Source organism: Rhinatrema bivittatum, chromosome 6, assembly GCF_901001135.1.
Source record: "Rhinatrema bivittatum chromosome 6, aRhiBiv1.1, whole genome shotgun sequence".
NCBI classification, from domain to species: domain Eukaryota; kingdom Metazoa; phylum Chordata; class Amphibia; order Gymnophiona; family Rhinatrematidae; genus Rhinatrema; species Rhinatrema bivittatum.
The window spans coordinates 207,759,610-207,785,492 of record NC_042620.1 but is presented as its reverse complement, the minus strand read 5'-3'; the positions used below and the strand labels follow the sequence as shown (position 1 = coordinate 207,785,492).

At 42.5% G+C, this 25,883-nt stretch overlaps 1 protein-coding gene across 1 annotated transcript in view; it reads right to left on the bottom strand.

Annotated features, from left to right (window-relative positions):
* Positions 1–18,462, bottom strand: part of UGT1A1 (UDP glucuronosyltransferase family 1 member A1) — a 44,347-nt gene extending 25,885 nt beyond the window's left edge. The window contains 2 exon segments of the mRNA XM_029606497.1: positions 17,529–18,010; positions 18,013–18,462. Of these exon segments, the coding sequence (XP_029462357.1) occupies positions 17,529–18,010; positions 18,013–18,397 (867 nt within the window). The 5' untranslated portion in view covers positions 18,398–18,462.
* Positions 18,463–25,883: the final 7,421 nt, after the last annotated feature.

Sequence of the window (25,883 nt, the reverse complement as noted above, 5' to 3'; positions counted from 1 at the left end):
GATGGAGATAAAAGCTGTATCTGAATTCAAGAAAGCATGGGATAAATACAGGGGATCTCTGAGGGAGTGATATGAATTGTAAAGCTAAATTAGTTGGGCAGATTAGTTAGGTCATGCTGTCCTTTTCTTTGGTCATGTATGTATGTTTCTAGAGCTGGCCACCCCTGCTATACTTACTAAGGAAAAGATAATTTTGGTAATAAATATTTTAGAGATAACTAGTTTATACTTCAGGAGATTTGCTTCATATATTTACTGTTTGTTTTAAATGATTATCTTAAGAGTCCTAATACATTTTTAGGAGATTTCTGACCAGATCAAAGATAACTGCTACATGTCTATGATTCAGTTATTTTATTTAGCAGGCTTCTTGAATCACTCTTTCCACCGAAAGAGATTAATTCTAAAGGATGGATCAGGAAGAGAAAGTTAAAGGAGACTGGTGGAGTGTTACAGTTTTGCCTGCGATGAGTCTTCCCATGCCATGGTTCAACCTGCTGCACAGTCTTCCCTCCACCAGGGGCCCTCAGCAAATCTTGTTCATTTCCTTGCCAATTATCTCCTCACTGATTACATCATGCCTAAGCCTCAGCCCTCCTTAACCCAGCCTGGCCAGTTCCTCGATGCCTCTTCACTGAGTCACTTTGACTCTCTGACCTGACCTACCCAGGCCTTGCGTTGCCTTCTGCCTTGCTAGCCCTGTGGCCTCCAGGCTTTCTGCTTTGCTTATCCTTTTGGCCTCTGGGCCTCCTGTCTTGTCTAGCAGCCTCCGGGCCTTCCTCATAGTGGCTTCTGGGCTTCCTGCCTTGTGGTCTCCGGGCCTTCTGTGTTCTCTATCCTGTAATGTCCTTGTCCTGCACTGCCACAGTTCTCAGCTCTTGTCTCCAGTCCTGCACTGTCTAGACATCCAACCCTTGTCTCCAGTCCTACACTGCCACAGTACTCAGCTCGTCTCTAGTCCTGCTCTGCCAGTACCAGCCTGTGCCTCCAGTACCAGCCAGCACCTGTATCCATTCTTTCAGTAGGTGCCTGTATCCAGCTATCAGCCAGTACATGTGACCAGCTCTCAGCCAATAACTGTGACCAGCTCCCAACCTGCACAAACGCTCCCAGTCTAGCCATGATGTTTAGCCAGAGACAAGACCTACTAGCACCCAGAACCCATGGGCTCAACCTGCAGGAGGGAGGGGGCTGGCTAGGCAGAAGTTCACCAGTCCGCTGCTGCGGGGATGTGGGGGCTCTCTGCCAGCCTGCTGGACCATGACATGGAGAGGACACTGGGAAGACAAACTGAAAAGTAATAATATCAGAAGAGATTCAACACTCTGTAAATGTTTATACTGTTGTTTTGAAGGGCCAACGGGTTTAGCTTGGCCCTAGGCAGTGAGGTAACCACCACTTTTTTTTTTTATATAATTACTTAATTAGATTTAGACCCACCTTTCCAAAATGCTCAAGATGATATCTAATCAGAGCTCACACAGAGCTAAGCTTTTTGAGGTTTTTTCTATCATCATTTTTTATGTTTTTCCCTCCCAGTGTTTGCTTTATTTAAATAAACCCATTTGAAGGGCCATCTGTGGGAATTATTTTCCCTGAACTAAATGTTATAGTTCCCAGAAAGAGCGAGAGAAAACTTATTTTCACCGTGGACTGTTACATTTATAGTGGAACCTAAGTAAATGACTACAGATGTGCTCCCTGGAAGAGCTTACAGTAGAATACGGTTTCAGTCACTACATTTCTACAGTAAGACAGAAATAAAGAATAAGATGCGAGATAATGCCTGCAGGACCATTTGGTCTGAAATACACAGATGTTAATAATACAAAAAAAAAGTCTGAGCACCTACTTTGCTAGCCAAATTAAGCCTAATTTCAGCTAAATCTAAACATGCTAGCCCTGAAAATGAGTTCTGGCTGACAATCTCCTCTACAGGGACCCTCCACACATTGCAGCCCCAGTCACCCCCCCTCCACACACACACACACACACCAAGTTGAGATGTAAAAAAAAAATGTATCCTGCCAGCCCCATTTCCCTCTCACTACTCCAGAACTTTTGAATGTGAATTGGTCACCTAGTTCTGATTAGAGATTGGTCCCTTCTTTGAAAGTGAAAGGATTAAATCAATGCCAAGTAACTGTAGGCTAGCACCTTTTCTGGCAGTGGTAGAAAGACAAATCAAACAAAATAGCCCAGAATACCTCAGAAATCTGAGGAAACTAACAAATAATCACACAAATCTTAACCTCAGTATAAAAATCTTTTGCTTTATATAGGTACAGTTTGTAGGACCTTCATGACCTCAGTTTGCAAATAGTCACAAACTGGAAAGACCTCTGGTCCAACTTTATTATTTTTATTTTCCAAACTCACTAGGAGTAACAACTTTTTATAAGAATTTTTATCTATTTACTTAAAAAGTTATGAAAGTCCCCGGGGCAAAACAGATCATTTCCTATTGTTTCACGAAGAAATGAGGATTTGCAAGCCCCTCCTGGATGACAGATCGTGGCTAGTAGAGGCTCTATTTTAGAACCCTTATTGAATTTTTTGGACTATTTTTTAAAACCATTTGTAGCACAAACTGAGTCATTCATTCAGGACACTACTCAAATGTTGGCCCTTATTGAGAATGTGGAAGCTTTACCTCAAAACTGTATTCTAGTTACTCTAGATGTGGAGTCACTGTATACTAATATTGCTCAGCAAGAGGCTTTTGATCTTATGTTAAAGATTATTAAATTACGTGAACGTCCACATAGGGTACCTACGGGCTTTCTTAAATCTCTTTTGGAGCTGGTCCTATTCAAAAACGTCTTTATGTTTGAAGATAATTTTTACCTACAAGTAAAAGGGGTAGCAATGGGGGCCACAGTAGCCCCAGATATAGCGAATTTATTTGTTGCTGATTTCGAGGTGAATGTGATTTATCCTTCGTTGTGATTCAGAAACATTAAATTTTGGTGCTGATATATTGATGACATCTTCTTCATTTGGGTGGGCTCTTGTGCTGAGCTCAATAACTTTGTGACATGGTTAAACGAACAAAGTCCCCATTTAAAATTTTCAGTTCAATTTAGTGCTTTTTCTTTAGCATTTTTGGACATTGTCATCACAAAAAATGGAGATCGGTTATCTACCACCTTACATAGAAAGAAGACGGATCAGAATCAGTTTCTCAAGTATTCAAGTTGTCACCCTAGACATCTGAAAGACAGCTTACCCATTAGTCAGTTCCTCCTTCTAAGACTACGTTCTTTGGTGGATGGTTTCAAAGTTCAATCCAAAGTAATGTGGAGGCGATTCAGTGAACGTGGTTACCCCCATTCGGTCATTAAAAAGGCATTTAAACGTGCGTTATTTGCCAATCGTAGGCTTCATCTTGGTTATAAATCCACCAGGGATTTTGAGCGGTCAGTGTTTGTATTACATTTTAGTAATAAAGCACAAGATGTTGTTAACATTCTATGTAAACATTGGGAAATTGTGTCTTCACATCAGGTCCTACAGACTACTCCACAGATTTCATTTGCAAGACAGCGTAATCTTCGTGATAAAGTTGTCCGAGCTGTTCCACCTTTAACCAAGGATACTCAACAAAGATGTCATTTAGGCACGTTGCCTTGTGGCGCTTGTGAGATGTGCGGTCTGTGTATAAAAGGTTCAGTCTGGCAGGTGCCGGGTTTGAACTGCAAGATTTTTTTGAATCACAACACTGATTGTAATTCTTCCAATGATATTTATATCATACAGTATCCCTGCAATATGCTGTATGTGGGTCGTACCAAGTGTAAAATTCGTACAAGATTGGTAGAACATAAAAGTTGCATTAAGACCCAGAAGTTGTCTGCGCCTTTAGCATTTCATTGTATTGAGAAAAATCATCAATTCTGTGACTTAAGATGGTTCATTCTGGAAAAAGTCAATGTTTCATCTCGCGGAGGAGATGGATTAAACCTATTAAACAAGAGAACAGTTTTGGATTTTCACTTTGGATGTGATTGCGCCTAAAGGACTTAATGAGGTCATCAGCTGGTATACTCTGATTTAAACACCCAAGGGTTTGACGTCCTGGTTGACGTCACAAATGAAAACGAGTTTGACGCCATTTTGTAAGTTTCTTTTATATACTCTCAAAGTTATAGGTTAAATTATCGGGGATAGATCTGGACGCTAGGAATGCAAAGGCAGTGACAGAGAGCAAGGTTAACCTGGATGTGAAGACCCCCTGAAGCAGAGATCAATTGAAACATGGCCATGTCGGGGTGATGTACGGACTGGACATTTAAGTTAAGTGTTTGATATCACTATGCTCTCATTTCTTCGTGAAACAATAGGAAATGATCTATTTTGCCCTGGGGACTTTCATAACTTTTTAAGTAAATAGATAAAAATTCTTATAAAAAGTTGTTACTCCTAGTGAATTTGGAAAATAAAAATAATAAAGTTGGATCAGAGGTCTTTCCAGTTTGTGACTATTTGCAAACTGAGGTCATGAAGGTCCTACAAAAACTGTACCTATATAAAGCAAAAAATGTTTCTACTGAGGTTAAGATTTGTGTGAGTAAGTGGTAGAAAGACCACATTTAGCAGAAAGCAGGTAAACCTACCTTCTCTGAGGAGAAGGGGTTGGAGAAAGGAGTCATGGATCATTTTTCTAACATCGGGACTTGGTGGTGGTATGGTGAGAGAGAGATCAGGCCAGTGGATTTCAGATTTGCATTTTCTCACTTTTGTTTCTTTACTTTCTTCTTTTTTGCAGGTAGCGCAGATGCTTCTTCAACTTGGACACCTCATCTCTACATATATGCTTCTCCCCCTCATCTCTGCTATGGCTCTACCCACCACCAATGTTTCTCTCTTCTCTTCCTTTGAGTAGTTACACTCCGACATTCCAAAGCACTATCCTTGAGCACTGGACAGTACATCTCTAGGCTTCTGATTTGCATTTCTTACTTTTATTTTTCTTTCACTTCTTTTTGCAGGTGGGCACATCATCACTGCTTATCACTGCAGTTTGTAGAAATGTGATTCCACCCCCTGCTCGCTCATCGCTACTGCTTTGCTCTTCCTTCAGATGTGTCCACTTTTGCATGGGTCTTCCAAATGTTTCTCCAGCTTATGTATATGTTGATTGCATTTATGGACTTTCGCTGCCTATGCTTCCTTGCATTCTGTGATCTATTTCCAAGGCTGTCAGAGTGGCTCTTCAAATGTTACTAGACTCTAGGTAAATATGCAGCCTTTATTTTATGCAATTGCTTTGAAGTCAATTTTACATTTTTACCCCTGCAATTACTTTTGAATTGAAATAAACAATCTGAAAATGTTTCTTGTGTTGGGTTTTTTTTTTGTTGTTGTTGGCAAGTTACAGGCATCATAGCCTGTGCCTCCTTAGGCCAAGGACTGTCATGGGCATCACAGGCTGTTCCACCTTGGGCTAACCACTATGGTGTGGAAATCCCTGACCCAAGGATACAGGGCCTGTCATGGGCATCATCGGCCTTGTCTCCTTGGACCAGGGATTTCCACACTGATGTGGGGAAACTCTAGCCCAAGGATGAAAGGCCTGTGATAAAATGGAGTCACATCAATGAAGATGCTGTGGATAGTTGATGTATTCCCTGACCTGTTAACCCTGCCTCCTAACTTTTAGGAAAAGACTTAAGACTTGGTTATTCAAGCAAGCTTTCCCAGACACAATCTAATGACACAATCCAAGGTCACAATCCAAGGACTCCTTAAAACATTCAGCCATTAACCATGCCATTTGTACATAGTATTTTATTTAATTTGTATATTGCCTAACCATTTATTCTTTCCTATCTCTTCCTTCTCCAAGTTCTGCGACCCTTGTTAATTGTAAGTGTTTCCTTCGATCACCACAGTTCTAGTTTGTTGTATTTAATGCACTCCCGTTTCATGTAAACCAGCAAGATATGTTCTCATGATTGCCGGTATATAAAAACCTTAAATAAATAAAATAAATAAATAAATAATGGCTTTCAGTACCGGGCAGAAATGCCTTGAAAACATTGACTGGTCCATACCGGCTACTACAGCCACTTCATTCAGTAAAGAGCCAGTGGCAAGAAAATGCAAAGTACTGAAAAGCTTGACCATGACCTGGAATGGATTGTCCACGATCGGTTAGAGGTTCAGTACCATCTCTGATTTCTTCATAGAGAGAGAGAATTGCCCTGGAGCTCAGTCTATATGTCTGCACCGAATCTGTCTCCCCAGAAGAGATGTCCTCAAGTAACATATATGCCTCTTACGTGCCCTTCTGTGAACAGTTTGAGCCAGGATAGCCTGCTCCTCCTTTCTTCTTTGGCAATAAAGTGTCTTCTTTCTCTCTCTTCCCTCTTTCTTTTTTTTCTCTAAAGCTCTGCCACTCTATCTTTGGTTCACCTGCAAAATTACCAAAACGCAAAAACAAAAACAAAAAATACGGAATCCATGTTTGCCACAGAAAAGCCGAGAGAAGAACCTACACATATCACACAATGGACTAAAATGGCCACCAGAAATGTGACTTTACTTCTGCCCTGACCCAGGTGTTATATTTCCTGCATTAAACAAGTGCTAAAATATCTCCCTGCTAATGCAGTTCACTACATTGCCCTGTTGTAGCTAATACCCTCTTTTTGCATGCACACATAAGCATACCGCAGCTTTTGTAGCATAGTTTTTTAGGAACTAAAACCCATATTACATGCCTGAGTAAGATTAGCACTGAAAAACCTGCGCTAAAATTGGAGTAGGCTCAGTGCGGCTTAGGTAACTAGTACTGATAATCAGCAGCTTAATGTTATATTATGCTACATTATAAATATATATATGGCTTTACTTAAACCAAGGTTCAACCCAAATCGGTTTACAGAGTATTCAAATACATAAAAAATACAATTAAAACAATACATCAGTAATCTAAAAATATACCAGTTAAAGAAAATAGTTTTCAAAACATAATCATAATTCAATAAATACACAGTTTTTCTGATACAATGAGCAAGGAGAAAGATTTTCTTCTCTTTCTCCATACATTGTACAGAATATTCGCTTGGTACTGGAACTTCTGTTAGGAATGCCATTCTTGTTTTTTGATATAGCCACAGAAAAATATCAAAGGAGTTAAACATATTAAACATTATTTCACCAATTACGAGCTTGAGTCTCCCAGATTCAGGACTTAGAAAATTTTCCTTTGACAGCAATGAATAAAAATAACCATAGCCTAAGTTTAAAACTATGTAGTTCAGAGACTGTGTATCAGAAAAGTCACAGACATCCATAACACACCCCTTAGCTGGCCCTTGCTCTGAACACAATAAATAATACATTTTCAGCCTCACTATCCCTTATGGTATATATGGCAAGTCAGCAAAATTTGGAGTTGGGCAGAAAAAACGTCCTGAGCATATTCAAACTGTGATTGCAATATATAGTAAAAAAAGATGCTTGCCAATACTTCAATAACCAAATAGCCTCTTCTGAATCCCTTCAAAAGCACATATATGCTCCAAATCCATAAGAATTAATGGGGAAATGAAATTAAAAAGAAAATAGAAATCTTTACTTAACACTGAAAAAATAATTACATATTTATAATGCGGCTACAGAGAATAGTCTGCTTCATTGGTTCTCAATCCAATCCCTGAGGATGACCCAACCACTCTGGTCTTCAGGATATCAGCAATGAATGTGCATGAGATATATTTGAATGTTCTGTTTCTATTACATTCTGATATAATCCATGTATATTCAATGTGTATATACCGAAAACTCAATTGGCTGGGGGTCCTTAAGGGACAGGCTTGCAAACCACTGGTTTAGAGTATGTTAGCCAAGAAGGTATTTATTTATTTCAAACATTTCTTACCTGCCCTTCCATAGTTCAAGAAGGGGTACAATAAAACATCCATAGTAGGTTAAAAACAAAGTAAAGGAACAGTAGACAGATAAAAGTCACAGAGGGTTACAGGAGATGACACTGCATAGGTCACTAAGGGGGTCATTTCCCAAGTGGCTCACACGCGATAAGGGACATTTCGCATGCAAAAGGTCCCTTATCGTGTATGATACCAGGATGGGGGCAGAGTCAGCCCCAGAAGAGGAGGAGTCGGGGCATCACCGGGGCCGACTCCGCGAAGACGCAGCAGACGGTGAAAAGGTAAGGGCCTTTTTGCGTCCGAGTTTGCGCCAATAGCTACACCTTCTATGGTGGCTCTATTGGGTGCAAAACTGGCAGCGATCGCACCACAGCGATGCGATCACTGCCGGCTAGCGCAGGACCGCCCCGCCCCTCATTACCTAAAGTATCACAAGCCTGTGATACTTTAGAAAATGAGGCCCTAAGTGTCATGCTCTGGTGAATGTGAGCTCTTGGGCCGCTGCTAGATTGATACAGCCTGGGGCCTGTGAACATGGACTAGGCCCTAGTAGGAGCAGCTGACACACTGCAAGACAAGGTCTTCTGTCTGCCTGGCCCCCTCCCCCTTGGGTTGAGCCCACAGATTCTGGCAGCCACTAGGACTTCTCTGGTGGGTGCAAGGAACTAGAAGTCACACAGGACCACGGCAGTCTGAAGTCCTGAATGGTGGAATTCAAACAGCCTCAAGAACAGGCAAAGGTCAGGGTTGGCAGAGAACTAGCAAGGTTAGTGTCTAAGCAGATGTCGAAGGAGGCAGAGATCAAGCAAGTTTGGTGACTAGGTAGCAGTGTAGGAGGATATCTGAAATTTCACTACTGTATGTAGCAAAATATGAATTCTGACTTCACAAAATGGATGCTTGACCTGTATTTCAGCTGAGATAGAGAGATGATGAACTTTGGCCAAAATAGCAATGCATGACTGAGTTATCTGGTCTGCCAGCACAGCTGTATAACTAAGCCCTTCTGAAGGAATAACAACTTCTCTCCATAATCAAAACTGACCTAAGACAATACAGGCCAGGGGTGTGTGTGTGTATAAGAGCAGATCTTAAACCTTCAGCAGAGCAGTTCTGCCTAGAAATTGGATCATCCAATTGAGAAAGTCAGGTCAGCAGCACTGGTCAACTCTGTTATACAGCTTGGTCAGGCGCTGTCATATGCCAGACAGATGACCCCTCCAAGAAAGGGTATCTCAGCTGGGGGAGAGTCCAGCAGTTTGAAGTGAAGAAGAGACTCCATTTCATGCTCCTGTTTGAGTATGTATGAGCTCTTGCATGTGCATATCCTGGCTTTTAAAAACAGCATGGGAGAGGGGTTTAGGAGGGCAGTGGAAGATGATCCATTAACACCACCAGAAGACAATACTCAAACCATCGCTCTCTGCCTCTTCCGAAAACATAGAAGTGACGGCAGAGAAGGACCTAATGGCCCATCCAGTTTGCTCAGCAAGCTCCCATAGTTATTAATTTCCCATATTTATCAGTTACTCAGACCACCAAGGTCAGGGCTCTTGTTGGTTACTGTTTGAGTTCAATTTCCTTTCACACCCTGCAGTTGAAGCAGAGAGTAATATTGGAGTTGCATCAGAAGTGTAGTATCAGGTTTTTTGGTTAAGGGTAGTTACCGCCAAATCAAGCAAGTTACCCCCATGCTTATTTGTTTTCCCAGACTGTACAGTTCAATGTCCTTGTTGGTTGTTGTCTGAATCCGATTCCTCTTTTCCTCCTGCCGTTGAAGCAGCAAGCAATGATGGAGTTGCATCAACAGTATGAAGGTTTATTTGTAAGAGTAGCATCCACCACACCAGCAAGTTACCCCTATGCCTCTTACTTCATTCCCCTCCCCCTGTCTTTAGGAATCCACAGTGTTTATCCCATGCCTTTTGAAATCTTGCACCATTTTTTGTCTTAACCATCTTCTCCGGAAGGGCATTCCAGGCGTCCACCACCCTCTCCATGAAGAAATATTTCCTGACATTCTGAGTCATCCTCCCCGGAGTTTCATTTCGTGATCCCTAGTTCTATTGGTTTTTTTTCCAGCAGAAAAGGTTTGTTGTTGATCGTGCATCATTAAAACATTTCAAGAATCTGAAGGTCTGTATCATATCTCCTCTGTTCCTCCTCTTCTCCAGGGTATACCTATTTAGGTCCTTCAACCTCTCCTCATAAGTCATTTGATGGCGACCTCCCACCATTTTGATCGCCCTTCTCTGGACCGCCTCCATCCTGTCTCTGTCCCTTTTGAGATACGATCTCCAGAACTGAACACAGTACTCCAGGTGAGGCTTCACCAAGAACCTATACAAAGGGATTATCACTTCCTTTTTCTTACTAGATATGCCTCTCTCTATGCAGCACAGCATTCTTCTAGCTTTAGCTATCGCCTTGTTTATTTATTTATTTTATTTATTTATTTATTAACTTTTATTTACCGACATTCGTGCAGCACATCATGCCGGTTTACAAAGAACTCAGATGGGCGATACAATAAAACATTAAAACAAAACGATGTATGAAGAATAAAATAAAGTAAAACCATAACAATGTAACCTTGGAACAACATACTATTTCTTACAAAAGTACACATTAGCCGATCATGATCAAAAAATAAATTAAATTAAGCCGTAGGGGGAATGTTGTTTCTTCTAGGGTATCCATGGTATCTATGTTTTTGTTACTTTGCTTCACCATCTTTAGATCACTAGACACTATCACCCCAAGGTCTCTCTCCTGTTTAGTGCACAGCAGTGCTTCCCCCCCCCTCCCCCCATCACATACAGTTCTTTCAGATTACCTCATCCCAGATCCATGAATCTACACTTCTTGGCATTAAATCCCAGTTGCCATATCTTCGACCACTCTTCAAGCTTCCTTAAATCATGTCTCATTCTCTCCACTCCTTCTGGTGTGTCCACTCTGTTGCAGATCTTAGTATCATCCGCAAAAAGACAAACTTTCCTTCTATCCCTTCCGCAATGTCACTCACAAAGATGTTGAACAGAACTGGTCCCAACACCGATCCCTGCAGCACTCCACTTAACACCATTCTCTCTTCAGAGTAGGTTTCATTTACCATCACATGCTGCCTTCTAACCGACAACCAGTTTGTAATCCACGCCACCACCTTGGTGCTCATTCCCAAGCTTCTCATTTTGTTCATGAGTCTTCTATGCAGGACCATATCAAAGGCTTTACTAAAATCCAAGTAAACCACATCAAGCGTTCTTCCCTGATCCAATTCTCTACTTACCCAATCAAAGAAATCAATCAGATTCATCTGACAGGACCTTCACTTGGTGAATCCATGCTGTCTCAGATTGAGCAACCCATCAGATTGTTGGTAGTTCATTATCCTTCTTTCAGCAGAGTCTCCATTAATTTTCCCACCACCAAAGTGAGGCTAACTGGCCTATAATTTCCAGCCTCCTTTGTGCTCCCACTCTTGTGAAGCGGGACCACCACTGCTCTTCTCCAGTCACTCTGCACCACTCCCTTTTCCAGGGATATATTGAACAGGTCACTCAGTGGACCTACCAGCACATCTCTGAGACTTTATACCTTAAGGGGAAACCTCAGCGGGGCCCCCATGTTTCAACTGTGGCCATTTTGCCAGAGACTGTCCCCACAGGGAAGAGGAACCCATGAACATTAATGCCATGGTCCCATACATTTGTAATTTTGTGGATGTCCCTCAGCCAGGGAGTCTCTATATTTTTGTGATTGCGGTTAAATTAGATGGCATTCCAACCCAAGTTCAGGGACAGTTTGAGATGTTGCAAAAGTTTTGGAATCCTGTGATTTGTTTCTTTACTCCATTGAGTGCGAGGTTGGGGTAGAGTGATTGCTTAGATTAGAGCTGGAATGTTGACTGTTCTATTATTGGGTGACATATGTCTCTTTTTATCCAACTCTGTAGTGTGTAGAAATTGTTCTAGCAATTAGTGAATGTGAAGACAAATGTACACAAAAGGTGGGACAAGCAGAACTAGAACTCACAGACTAGCTACAAGGTAATTTCCTGAATAACTAAGATTATTTTAGAAGCAGGTTAGGAATAGAACAGCTGCAGCTTCACACAGAATAGTTGGGCAGGAAGCTCAAAATATAGCAAAAATGCTGAGAGGATCAGGATGAAGATCAGATTCGGTAAGAAAAGCACCATTAGCCACCCGAAGACCTGAGATTCAATTTTCAGTACTGAGTTCCTGTTTGTTCATAATACTGTCTTGCACCTGGGAACATGTGAGGGAAGTGTCACTGTAAATATCTTTTGCTACTGCTTTTCATATACATATAATCTTTGGTATCTAATAGATTATATTATAAATTCTTATATTCAGAGGCAGATTTTATAAATCTGCGCACATGCGTACTTTTGTTTGCGCACCAGGTGCGAACAAGAGTACGCGGGATTTCAATAGATACGCATGTAGCCATTAAAATCCGGGGTCAGCGTGCGCAAGGCTGCCCAAAATCGGCAGCCTGCGCGTGCCGAGCTGTGCAGCCTGCCTCCGTTCCCTCCAAGGCCGCTCCGAAATCGGAGCGGCCTTGGAGGGAACTTTCCTTCGCCCTCCCCCCACCTTTCCCTCCCTTCCCCTACCTAACCCACCCCCCCCAGCCCTATATAAACCTCCCCCCTACCTCTATCCCGAAAGTTACGCCTGCTGGAAGCAGGCGTAACTTTGCACGTGCCGGGCCGGCTGCCGCGCTCCATATTCTGGTCCGGGGGCTGGTCCAGGGACCGCTGTCACGCCCCCGGAACGCCCCCAGGCCAGAACTACGCCCCCAAAATGCCGCGTCACTCCGGACACGCCGCGTCACGCCCCTCCATGCAAGCCCCGGGACTTGCGCGCGTCGCCGAGCCTATGCAAAATAGGCTCGGCGCGCGCAGGGGGGTGGGGTTTGGGGTAGGTTTTCGGGGGGTACGCACGTATCCCTTTGAAAATCTACCCCTCTGTGTTTTGTTTATTTGTCAGATGTCATAAGAATTATTTTGTGCATATATGATACAGAGAATATGGCTTTTCATACGTTCACATAAGCTGTAATCAGTGTCAGTGTGTTTTTTTGTGATTCAGACTGCAAGACAAAAACTGCCATTCTTATCACTCACTATGCTCTGTTTTGTGAATATTATGGGTAAAGAGGGGAAGGGATTGGTGGGCTGGGGGATGAAAGGAAAATGTGGAATATTATGAGCAATGTATATGTCATCTCATTAGAATGATATGTATTCTCTTTGGTGCGTCAGTTGATCATATTTACTTCTTGTTGTTTCTTGGAGCAGTAACGCTCTGTTATGAGACCTGCAATGTATCACTGGTCTTGTTTGAATGGGACTAAGTTGCTCAATAAACTTGAAGTTTAAAACTAAAAAAAAAATAAAAATTAGGGAAGCTAAAATTATTACCTCAGGGAGAAACCAGAAATCACAAAAGGGTCCATTCATTCCCTAGTAAGTCCACAAGGGTAATATTGAAAGAAAACATTGGAGTCTATAGTTGGTGTTCAAATAAAAGAGTCTTTTGTAACTTAAAGAAGAGGATCCAAGTCAAGATGTAAAAAATAAGAATCAAGAAATATCCAGTTATAAATAAAAAGCAAATGGTTTCTCTGTCCATCCTTTTTCTATTCACTTCCCTTCTTGCTCTTGCACCTTCATCTTGATTGAAAATATCCTCACCAGTAAGAGTGCGATAACTAGAGTATAACTCCAGTTCTGGCATGAAATGGGCTGAAAGAAGAAAAATTATCTCCAAGCAAAATATATAAACTAGGTTCAAAAAAATTAAACTCTTCAACTGTAATTCAAACTCTCAAAAATACAAGTCTCTTGAGTTATTGGCTCAAAACTCTATATCCTTCTCTTCACCAAATCTGTTAACTGGTCAAATGGGTCAAAAGATCTTTGTCCCAACCCTTTGAGATACCAGGGATATGTCCTTCATTCATTCACTCATTAGTCAAAAGTTAAAAATCTCACAAAATTCTTCCTCAAAAATCTCTTCACCAAAATTCTTGAATTGCCTTCTGTGAGATCCAGGGGAAATCACCAGCTCTTCAACAACCTTGCTTTGAGATCTTGTGGAAATATCTGCTCTTCAGTCCTCTCTCTATTGAAGCCCTTGGAAAGTTTCAGCTCCTCACTTTCTCGCCTAAAATCTAGGGCTAATCTCTAGCTGCTCTATAAACCCTCTTGCTTTGTGGTCCTGGAGAAATCTCTAGTTGTGACTCCTATCTCTTTGTCTATCATATGCCCTCTCTCCAACCCACTAAAGCACTGGGCATGCTCCAGCATACTATATAACCTCAAAAAGCCTGTCCTTCCAAAATGTGGGGCTATAGCAATGGGAGGAAGCAAAATTATTAAGGTAAATTTTAAAAGCCTGGCGCACACCACAACTGGAAGATACATGCACAAGTCAAGCTGGTGTGCGCTGAGCATATTTTAAAAGCCACCTGCATACATGCGTACTTTCTGCTACGCACGCAAACAAAAAAGTTCCAAAAAAGGGGCAAGGCATGGACGTGGTATGGGCGAGGCATGGGCGTTCCAGGATTTCGCATTGAGATCTGCGTGTAAATACTTACGCACCCAGGCGCACTCCAGAGTCCCCTGCTGCGTAACTTTACTTCTGCTATGGATGACGTGCAAGTAATAAAATAAAGACAAAGAGACAGATCGGGCAGGGTTTTGAGTGTCGGAGCTAACAGGGGAGAAGGGAGGCTATTAAACTAGAGGGGTTTGGAAGTCCTATTCTTTTCCTGGTGAACTAGGAACGAACTGATAAAACTAGTAAGGTGTTGGTACGCATGTCTTTTAAAATCTCCCCACTTTTACATGGTAGAAGTGGTATTTGCGTTCATAGGCACGCATCCACTTAAAATTGCGCGCAGCGATAAAGCTATTATATAATATTTGCATATATACTCACATTTGTTATAAAATGCTTGCATCCCTGGGCATGAGCCAATGAGCACACGCCAAATGTGCGCCTGTTTAAAAGTTACTGTCATTCCCTTTGAATAGAAAAAATCACATAAAATTTTAGTGACTAGCGTAGCCCAGTCACATGCATATACACTAATTTTTATGCATGTGGTTTCTCTTTGAAAATTAGCTTGAAGATTTGTGGATACAAAAGTATCCGTGGACCTTTAAACTGTGCTATGTTTTCAAAATTGTACACGCATTCTTCCACAATGCATGCATATTACCCATATTGAGCTTAGTGTTTCTAGGGACAAGAAATAGGGTGGGGAATGCAACAGTGTATGTAACTTATTATTTTCAAACCTATAGGGCTAATTTTAAAAGCCCTGTGCGCGTGAAATCCAGGCTGGGCCTCTCACATGCTGCACAGATCTTCATAGTCCCGCAGCCACGCACGTATCTCCCGGTACGTGAAGAAACTTAGACGAAAAAGTGGAGGGACAGGGCATGGGCAGGCCATGGCAGTGCCCACCGGGATCTGAGGGATGCGTAACCCCGTGCTGCTATGGATGACATATTGTTTTCCTTGGAAAAAGTACCTGCAGAAAAAGCAGGTACAATTGTTTGTGGATATTTTTCCTAGAATAATTTTCAAATGGAAAGTATGCTCCTACACTCCCTTTGAAAGGCGGTACAAAGCCCACAATTAAAAGTATCCATGGACTTTGTTTGAAAACAGTTTTGAAAATTGCCCCAAGAATATTTCTTTTATAGAAATACTTTTACAGGAATGTCTAGGTAAATTAGACAGAAGTCATTTCAAATTCAAATTCAAGTCTTAAAGGATTTTCTAAGTTTTTAAAAGAGATGGCAGGTAAAGTCTGTTTCAAAATTAGTGCCACAGCCAGTTTTTAAAAAATTCAAAAATCACACCCAGAAAACAGCCAAGATATCCAGGTAAAATTTAGCTAAATAAATTCCACTGAATATACTCCACTTAAGTTATTAGGGTAAAGTTATCCAGGTAACTTTGCCCTTCACCAGTTTGCTAAATATTGGTTAATAAGAAAATCAAATAACCTCCCCCCTTGTCTTAAAGATTTAGCAGTGTAAGTGGGGCCAATTCCATTTCTCCTCCCCTGACTTAAAGAAAAATATTTGTGAAAACCCCCAGCCTAGAACACCTAAAAAGTTCCCCAATGCAGTGCAGGAAGACTAGAATATTTTACCTCCTCCCACTTATTTAGGAGTAAATTTTCAAAACAGTATGGAGGTAATTTTCAAAGGATTTTCAAGCATAAATGTAACATACTATTGTAGCAGTTTTCTAAAGCCCACTTACTTGAGTAAAGTGCATTTATTTGAGTAAAACCCAGTTTTACTTGAGTAAATGCTTTTTAAAATCAGGCCCTCTGTGTGTAGATATTAACATATACATGCATTAAAGCATTCGCATGTAATCCATATTTTCTAAATCGCTCACATATGCGCATATATTCACCTTCACAAGAAAATGCACGCAGAAAGAAAGAGGCATGTCGGGGGCATGGTTTGCACGTACATGTGTAAATCACTATTTTATAAACCACTTACATGAAAACGTCATCAGCATTATGATGGTAATTTTAAAACAAGCACGCGTATGCACATTTATGCACGTATGTGGGCAGAAGCACGCATGCGCTTGAATTTTATATCGTCCGTGCAAGTGCACACACATTATATAAAATATGCCTAGCGCACATATGTGTGTTACCAATTTTATGCAGAGGAACTGTTATTTGGGTATTTTCCTTAGGATTTGTCATCTTTTACACATACAAATGTGCACATTTTATAACATGCACACTTGAAGGAAATTACCAGTTTTATCAATTAGTCCACCAGGTTGCCCAATCTATCTCTAGGTCATTAAAACCCCTCTGGTTTTTCAGCCTGCACTCCCCTCAGTTTACCCAGATCCCTCATCCTGTCAGTGTTGGGCTACAGAGTTTTATTCCGACTAATTACCTGATAAATAGCAGACGTAATCATTTACATGTAACAGCCATATGGGCGCTGTGTTCACAGGTTATAAAATCGCAACTCGTGCGTAAATTACCCCAGAATGCCTGTGACCCGCCCCTTTTTTTTTTTTTACATGAGCAAAGATGTTTGCACATCAGTACTTACGCTTGGATGTGCGATGTTTATAAAATAGCTCTAGCATGAATAAGCGCTACTTGCATAGGCATCTGGGATTTTATGCACATGCATCTCTCTTAGAATTTCCCTTGAACGAGTAGGTTTACTGCTAGCTATTTTACGTGCCCACTTTCTTTCCGTGAGGGAATTTTTGAACAGTGATAAGGGGGCTTATTTTTGGGCCATATGGCCCTTTGACAAGATTGTGCCCCTGGCAAAAGTTGCCGCCATTGCCCATTTTCCCCCATTTCCTCTTGATATTTTTTATTGCTGGTTTTCACACAATAAAAAATATCACAGGAAAATAGCAACGATATTTTGCCAGGGAGAGGCCAAATATCACAGGAATCCCCTCCCACAGTAAAATATTGCAATATAGTAAATCTCCCTGTTAGTAAAAGGTTTCATTATCACTTATTAAACAGAATTGTTAAGTACAATAATCTATTGTAAGTTAAGAAAGCACAAACCTGAGATAAAGCCTTCCTATGAGCGCAGTTGATGCCTCCAATGAAGACCATGTTGGGCATCACCGGCCGGGGATACTCAAACACAAAGTCATATCTCAAGAGCCAGAGAGAGCCACGGTTGAAGAGCCTGATGATTGTCACATCTGTCTGGAGAAACTCAGAGGCCAAATGTGCAAATGATGAATAGAGAAAATGACAGATCAAGGCATTCAGCTGGTTCATCAACAGGTTATTCATGCGCTGAGGAAATGTCATGTGGTCTGTGTAAGATGTAAATATTCTTGGCACATAGGAAGAAGGGTTCGGACACTGAGAAGCCTCATTCTCCAATGCACATGGGATACCACGTATGAAATAAACAGAAGGAAGGGACAGATACTCAGCCACAATCTCTCCACAGGGAAAGACAGGATCAACTAAGACTGCATCAAATTTACTTTCTTTCAGAGTCTGGATCAACTCCTTCTCAAGCAAAAGTGCTTACAAGCAGAGAGCATGATTTTGGTGATATTTGAAAACTGCTCATACCGTGTGAGAATTTTCTGCAGGAAAGATTCTTTAGCAAAAATATTAAAACTCATTCTTTTGAACTGCAATTCCAAATGTTCTTTTGAGTAAGGCACTGGGTATGTTCTCACTGTGTAATCCTGTGAAGGTTTCATCAAGATGTTGATTTCTGGTATGACAACCTCTATTTTGTGCTTTCTCTGGTGGAGCTCCTCCAGTACAGCACGCATACTGAGCCAATGACTGCCATCCTGAGGTATCACTAGTAGCTTTCCCCCCTTAGCAAATCTTAAGGACATCAAGGAGAAAAGAAGAAGAAATCCAAGAGGGGCTTTATGCAATGACATAAAAGAAGAAGCCATTTCAGAGTGCCAGCAGGTAATCTAATGTCTGTTCTACAGGCAGGTTTATATGCAGCTGCATACAATACTTCCATTTCAGGACTTTGAAACTTTAGCAGCTTTTCTGACAATTATTAATTTTTGAAAGGCTTGCAAACTTTACTCTGTGGCTTAATAACCAAGGTTGAACTTTTGTTTGGAAATCACCTCTTCTAATCTGCCACTTCCCCAACAAGGACAACCTCATAGTACTCCAGTGAGAATACTGACATTTCAAAGCTTTATTGGAAGGATTCAGAATTTCATGGTCTTTAGGCAAAGCATGCAAAATTAATTTATGAGGAAATAAGATTGTATTGCAGCTGCCAATTCAGCAAAAGGGTTTAACGATATCAGGAATTTCCAGTGCTTTACTATAAAAAAAAAAATGTTAAAAGATTTCACATTTCCCTTTGACTGTCTTATGAAATAGGAAAATAAACTTTCCTAACTTCTTAGAATTGGGTAAACAGTAGCTAATGTGAAAGATGCTGAGTAAGAATCAGGATTAAAGAAAGGCGTGTGGATGTTAGAAAACTAGCTGAAATTGTTTCAATAGAGTTGAACAACTGATCAAAAAGCAAGCAGAAAAATAGAAAGCACTTATAGGGCAAGTTTGGCTGTTCTGGAGATAATTTTATAACAGCCCACCTAAATTATGTGGCGAAATATGTGTTTGTTATAGCAGTTCTCAAAGCGGACTTCCATGCATAAGTGTGCTTTGAAAGTTAACCTACCACATTTACCTACACAAAATTACACCTGCTATTATGTGTTTGGAAATATTTTGTGAAAATTTATGTGCATATTTTTTAATAAATATGTGCTAAAGTCCAAACATCTCCCCAGCTTTGCCCCTGGGATGCTTCTGCATAGTCCAGGTAAACTTACATGTGAACAGGCAGTATATGTCTAAGTTTACTCGCATATTGGGCAGGCAGTTTTTACTCTTGGTGGAATTCTACATTGCTCTGTTGCACAGAATTTGTGCAGAATTCCCCTCCTGCACAGAATTCTGCATTGTCCTCATAGAATTAGGTCAAGGGACCAGGAATCAGCAGTGACTGCAGGGGAGATCTCTGCAGGCTGGAAGAGAAGAAAAAGCCTTGGTGTTATCTAGAAATCAGAAATGAGAAGTTGTGGCCAGAAGAAGAAAATTAGGAAAGTCAGTGTTTGGTTGTGTTTGTGGCATGGTTGTGGACCCCTGGTTGCTGAGTCGATGATTCCTCCCATGGGGAACCACAGCAATAGGCTAGACTCTCAGTAAGCAACACAAGGAAGAAGGAAGCTTTATTGTACAGCAATAGGGCAATGCCAGATGAGCAGACAGCTCTCCTCAGCCACAGAGTAGTCTCCGACGGTAATGTTCAGTCCTGGTACTGGCGACATAAGTGCAGAGTAGTTCTCACCCGATGCTGGAAAGTGAAGGGTCCAATAGTGTTCCGCGGAGCAGGATAACCCGAGAACCCAGTCACAGGTGGTGAAGCCAGCGATGACAGACCCGGTAGTGGTCCGTGGAGCGGAGTATGCCTAGGGTCTGGTCTGTGGTGAGACAATGTAGAAAGACTGAAGAATGAGGTACTCATAAGGCTGGTAACTGCTGCCGAGGATATTGCTTCCGTAGGAGAACAGGTAGTGAGGCAGGTCAAATGCCGGCACCGTGGTCCTTGAGGTGCGGTAACCCAGGAGAGACAGGAACGGTCGAGGCCCTCAAGGAGCGAGTACCTGGGCGTCCTTTCTAAGCAGGGTACCTGGAGCAAAGGAGAAGAAACAAGACCCCCGAGGAGCAGGTGTCTTGAGAGCCCTTTGCTGAGCAAGAAACCCTGGAGGATAGATAGGAGCAGAAGGGCCCCCGAGGAGCGGGTACCCGGAGCGTCCTAGAAACAGCGTAAACCCGCAGGGTTGTAGGAGTAGGAACTGTGAGCGAGCAACTCAGAAGTGGTCGAAATTAGCTGGACCGGAATCCTTGCTAACTTGTAACAATGTTGGAAATCGGAGGCTAAGTACCCGGAGGTAGTGGCGCACGCGGTGGGGACGCCCCCGAGGTTCCCGCCATGACTTATTCAAAAGGAAGGGCGATGTGCGCCCTAGGAGACTTCAGAGAACCTGGTGAATGCAATTGCCCATGCTGGTCCAGGGACGCCGGGGAGGTCGGCAAAGTGAAGTGGAGGCAGCCGTCTTTCCCAGAGGAGAGGAGAGAGAGAAAAAAGAGGTAAGACAGAGAGGGCGCAGCCATCTGAGACCAGGCGCAACAGTACCCCCCTTCAAAGGGACCCCTCCAGGCCTCCTTCCAGGGGGTTTGGGTTTCCAAGGATGCGTCTGATGGAAACGACGGATCATGTCCTTGTCGATGATGTTGACAAACGGTTCCCATGAATTCTCCTCAGGTCTGTATCCCTCCCAGGAGATAAGATACTCCCAAGTCTTGCCTTTCTTGTGAACATCCAGGATGTCATCAACCTTGTATTCAATGTCCTCTTCAGCATCCAGATTTGCTGGTTCAGGAGTCTTACTGGAAAACTCAGAGAGTACAAGCAGCTTTAGCAGTGCCACGTGAAAGGCATTGTGTATTTTCATGGATGGGAGGTAGTTTCAGGCTGTATTTCAAATTCCCCAATCGTCGGAGGATGGCAAAGGGTCCGACATAGCGAGGTGCAAAGTGTGCCGAAGGTAGCGTGAGGTGGTGAAATTTGGTACTCAACCAGACCTTGTCCCCAGGTTGAAATTGAGGTGCCTCTCCTTGGCTCTTTGGCCTGCTTTAAGGAGCAGTTCCTTGGTTTGTCTCCAGAGCTGTTGTAATTCCGCTGCAGTGGATTGAGCTGCTGGTGAGGCCACAGACAGAGGTAGCGGCAGAGGATGTAGTGGTTGACGATCGTAAATGACTTGGAAAGGAGTGGATCCTGTAGCTGTGGCAGGATGGGAGTTTATGACAAACTCTGCCCAGGGTAGCAACTCTGCCCAGTCGCTCTGTCTTGTGTTCACATAAGACCGCAAGAATTGTTTAAGCATTTTGTTCATTCTTTCAGTTTGCCCATTGGACTGTGGGTGATAAGCGGCGGTTAAATCCAGTGAAATATCAAATTTCTGACAAAGCGCTCTCCAGAATTTTGCGGTGAATTGGACACCTCTGTCGGACAAGATGTGTTTGGGCATCCCATGGAGGAGAAAAATGTGCTTGACAAAAAGCTTCGCTTGTTCTGCGGCAGACAGTAAGCCTGGCAGAGCCACAAAGTGTGCCATTTTAGAGAAGCGATCGACGGTGACCCAAATAGTATTGTTTCCACTGGAAAGTGGCAAATCTACTACAAAGTCAGTCGCAATGTGCATCCAGGGTTCTTCAGGAACTGACAGAGGTTGTAAAAGGCCCCAGGGACATCAGACAAGAGGCTTCTGTCTTGCACAGGTTGCACAGGAAGACACACATAGGCTTGTACATCATCCTTCATTGTAGGCCACCAATAGAAATGTTGGAGCATGGCAAGTGTACGGCTCTGCCCAGGATGGCTGGCCAAGTGGGAGTCGTGCCCATTTTAGTAATTTCTTCCTCAGATTCTGAGCCACTATCGTCTTCCCAGGAGGAACTGCATGTGTGGCCGCAAGGACTACCCTCTCAGGGTCGATGATGTGTTAAGGTTCGTCGGGCACATCTTCCGGAGAAAATGAGCATGAAAGAGCATCCGCTCGGACATTTTTGTCTCCTTGACGATATTTGAGTATGAAATCAAATCTGTTAAAAAAAAACAGTGACCATCTGGCCTGTCGATGGTTAAGCCGCTTGCATGTCAAAGATACTCCAAGTTTTTGTGATCAGTGTATACCAGAATCTGATGTTGCGCGCCTTCCAGCCAGGGGCGCCACTCTTCGAAAGCCAGTTTAATAGCGAGTAATTCTTTGTCCCCAATTCCATAATTTTTTTCAGCAGGAGAAAAACGTCTCGAGAAAATGAACAGGGGTGGAGAACATTTGAGTTGCTGTACTGACTTAAGACTGCTCCCAAGGTGAAGTCAGAGGCGTCGACTTTGATGATGAATGGGCGAAGCGGGTCTGGATGGCGAAGACATGGTTTCTTTGGGAAGGCTTCTTTGAGGGTCTGAAATGCGGCCATGGCCTCAGTAGACGATTTGTAAGGGTTGGCCCCTTTCTTGGTCATGGCCGTGAGTGGAACCGTCAGGAAGAGTAGTTTTTAATAAATGAATAGTAGTAGTTCATGAAGCCCAGGAAGCGGCGTAGTGCCTTCAAGCCCGTGGGTTGGGGCCAATCTTGAATGCTTTTCATCTTTTGAGGATCCATCTGAAAACCCTCCTTGGAAACGATATAACCCAGGAAAGATACGGATTTTTTGTGGAACTCACACTTCTCATGTTTCGTGTACAGATGATTCTCTCGTAACTTCCTTAGTATCTTTTTCACATCCTCTTGATGCGTCTGCAGATCTTGAGAGAAGATCAGGAAGTCATCTAGGTACACCACTACACACTGATACAAAAGGTCACGTAGGACGTCATTGATCATATTTTGAAACACCGCTGGTGCGTTGCTCAAGCCGAAGGGCATGACGAGATACTCGAAGTGTCCGTCGTGGGTGTTAAAGGCTGTTTTCCATTCATCTCTGGAACGGATGTGAACCAGGTTGTAGGCCCCCTTGAGATCTAATTTGGAGAAGATCTTAGCCCCCTGAAGCCTGTCGAATAATTCCGATATCAACGGTAGAGGATAACGATCCTTGATGGTGATTTCATTGAGACCTCTATAATCAATACAAGGGCGAAGTGTGCCATCTTTTTTCCCAACGAAGAAAAATCCCGCGCCAGCTGGGTATTTTGAAGGTCTAATGAACCCCTTTTGGAGGTTTTCTTGTATATAGGCCGCCATAGCCTTAGTCTCTGCTGCCAAGAGGGGGTATACCCTTCCCTTGGGAGACTCTGAGTTGGGTTTCAAATTGATTGCACAAAGACCCTGTGAGGTGATAACACATCTGCCGCTTGTTTGGAGAAAATCAATATGACCCACTGATACAGCTGAAAAGCAGAACACATCAAAATAAAATATTCAGCTGGAAGAGAGCTCTTAATAGATATATACTGCAACCATCATAAATGGCTTCAATGTACTTGTGGCTTATTAGATAAAGCCTGTAATACTTTAGGCAGGTATAATCATAGGTTGCAAGTGTATTTTGTTATGCACCATCCGGTGCTATAAAAGGCTGGGGCACAATCACTGTACAATTTAGGTAACTAGTGTGTGCACTTATCTTGAATGCCACGTAGAGAGAGCTGGCTTGAACAGTCCTGAAGTTTTCCTCCGACACTATAGTGTTTCGGAGTCTTATACTCCTTCCTCAGGGATCTCCAGGTAAAAACGAGCCGTCTACATGAATCTGCGTGGAAAACAATACAGCATAAGAGTTCTTTGAATGCCAAGAGGCTAAAACAGTGTATAATGACGATCGGTAATGGAAGTTAAACTTACTCCATGATGTCCGGTCAGTACTTAAATCAAAAGCAGCGGATGCTTATGCGCTGTGATAAATAAAAAGTAAAAAATCATTTAATCATTGTCACGGAATAACCTCAATTTTGAGCGTTGAGAGAAATAAACGTTCCTGGATAGCTGTACTTACGTGCACTGTATTAGTGTGACCTGCCAGCGTGCTGACTTGATTACTGACAGCTCAAGCGTCAAAAAGACGCCGAATTTAAAGAGATTCCATCAACTTAGAGCGGTCGGAGGAAATGACGTATATTTTTCCAAATATGGTAAAGCCCTAAAAAGGTGATTGACGTAACAGGGGAACCTCCTGAATTGCTAATACCAAAAATGGTTGTTGACGTAACTGCGACGGCTATTTTGAAAAACAAGGAAACCTCCTGATCACTAATACCAATTATGGTTAATGACGTAATTGTGGCGGCCATATTGAAAAAGTTGAACTTTTCGAAAGACAGGGAAACCTGCCTTTATGATATCTGATTCAGATCAAGGAGAACCACTCGACCTTCTCGTTCAACCCTTGTGGTTCAACAGATTGTAATTTGAAGATCCATCGATTTTCCTTATAATTTAGTAGGATCGAACGATCTCCCCCTCTCCAATTCGAGAGGATATGTTCGAGAATGACCCACTTAAAATCTGCAAATGTATGAGAACATGAGATGCAGTGTTGGACTAATGGTGCTTTAATATCTTTGGTGTTAATCCTGCTACGATGTTCAGTCAGACGGATTCGGATCTTACATCTGGTGCGTCCCACATAGATTCTATTGCAAGAACATTGGAGAGCATAGATCACAAATTCAGTGTTACAGTTAACTTGATGTTTGATTGGAATCTGAAGACCAGTTTGAGGGTCTTGCCACTGGGAACCAATGTGTGCTTGAGAACAGACTGAACAATTGCCACATGCTGTTTGTCCAGCCCGTTGTGGATAGGAGGGGATCTTGTCAACCGCCCGGACTATCCTTTGTTTAATGTTAGTACATCGAGAGTATGCAAACATGGGAGGATCTCAGAAGATAGAGGAGTCCGAGGAGCAAAGGCAACATCTATTGGAGACCCCATCTGGGTCTCTACCTTTTGGGACACAGGACATGGACAAGGAATGATGGACATGTGTGGACCTCAGGTAAGCTGTAGTAACTATGGAAATCCTTACTACCCTTAGGGATTTCCCTGCCCAATTGGGATATCTTAGCCTCTCTAAGGAATAAGCTCTATCCCAGGATCTGGTACTGAGGACAAATTCACAGAAAATAGATAACAGTTCAGTGAAAGAAACTCCCCTGTAACACAGTAGACAAAGATGTACATGGGACCAGTACTTTTGGAGTGATTGAACTTCATTTATTCTGAAGAAAATCACAGTAAACTTTTATTTTGAACACCCAACACTGGGTCTTGTCTAGTACCTGCAGCACAGCATCACTGCCACCAGGAGTACCAGCCCCTTGTGGCCTTCGATCTTGCGAATCATCCTGCCTAACAAGGGCCACGGAGGAAAGCATAAAGCAACCTGTCTTCCAGCCAGACCTGTACGAGAGCATCTATGCCCAGGGACCACGGATCTTTCTTGCGACTAAAGAAGTGAGGAAATTTCACATTGCAAAGAGTTGCCAGCAGGTCTAGGAATAGAAGGCCCCAGCAAGCCATTATCAGTTGAAATGTCTCAGCTGACAACACCCATTCTCCTGGGTCCAGACACTCCCTGCTGAGAAAGTCTGCTCTTATGTTGTCTTTTCCTGCAATATGAGAGGCCGATATCATCTGTAGCTATCCTTCCATCCATTACATAAGTTGGTCTATTTCCTACGACACTTGCTGGCTCTTAGTTCCTCTCTGGTGATTGATGTAGGCCACTGTCGTCGTGTTGTCCGACATCATGCGGACTGCTTGACCCTGCAGCCTGTGGCTGAACAACAAGCATGCCAACTAGACCAATTGGGCTTCCAGGTGATTGATGTTCCAGAGG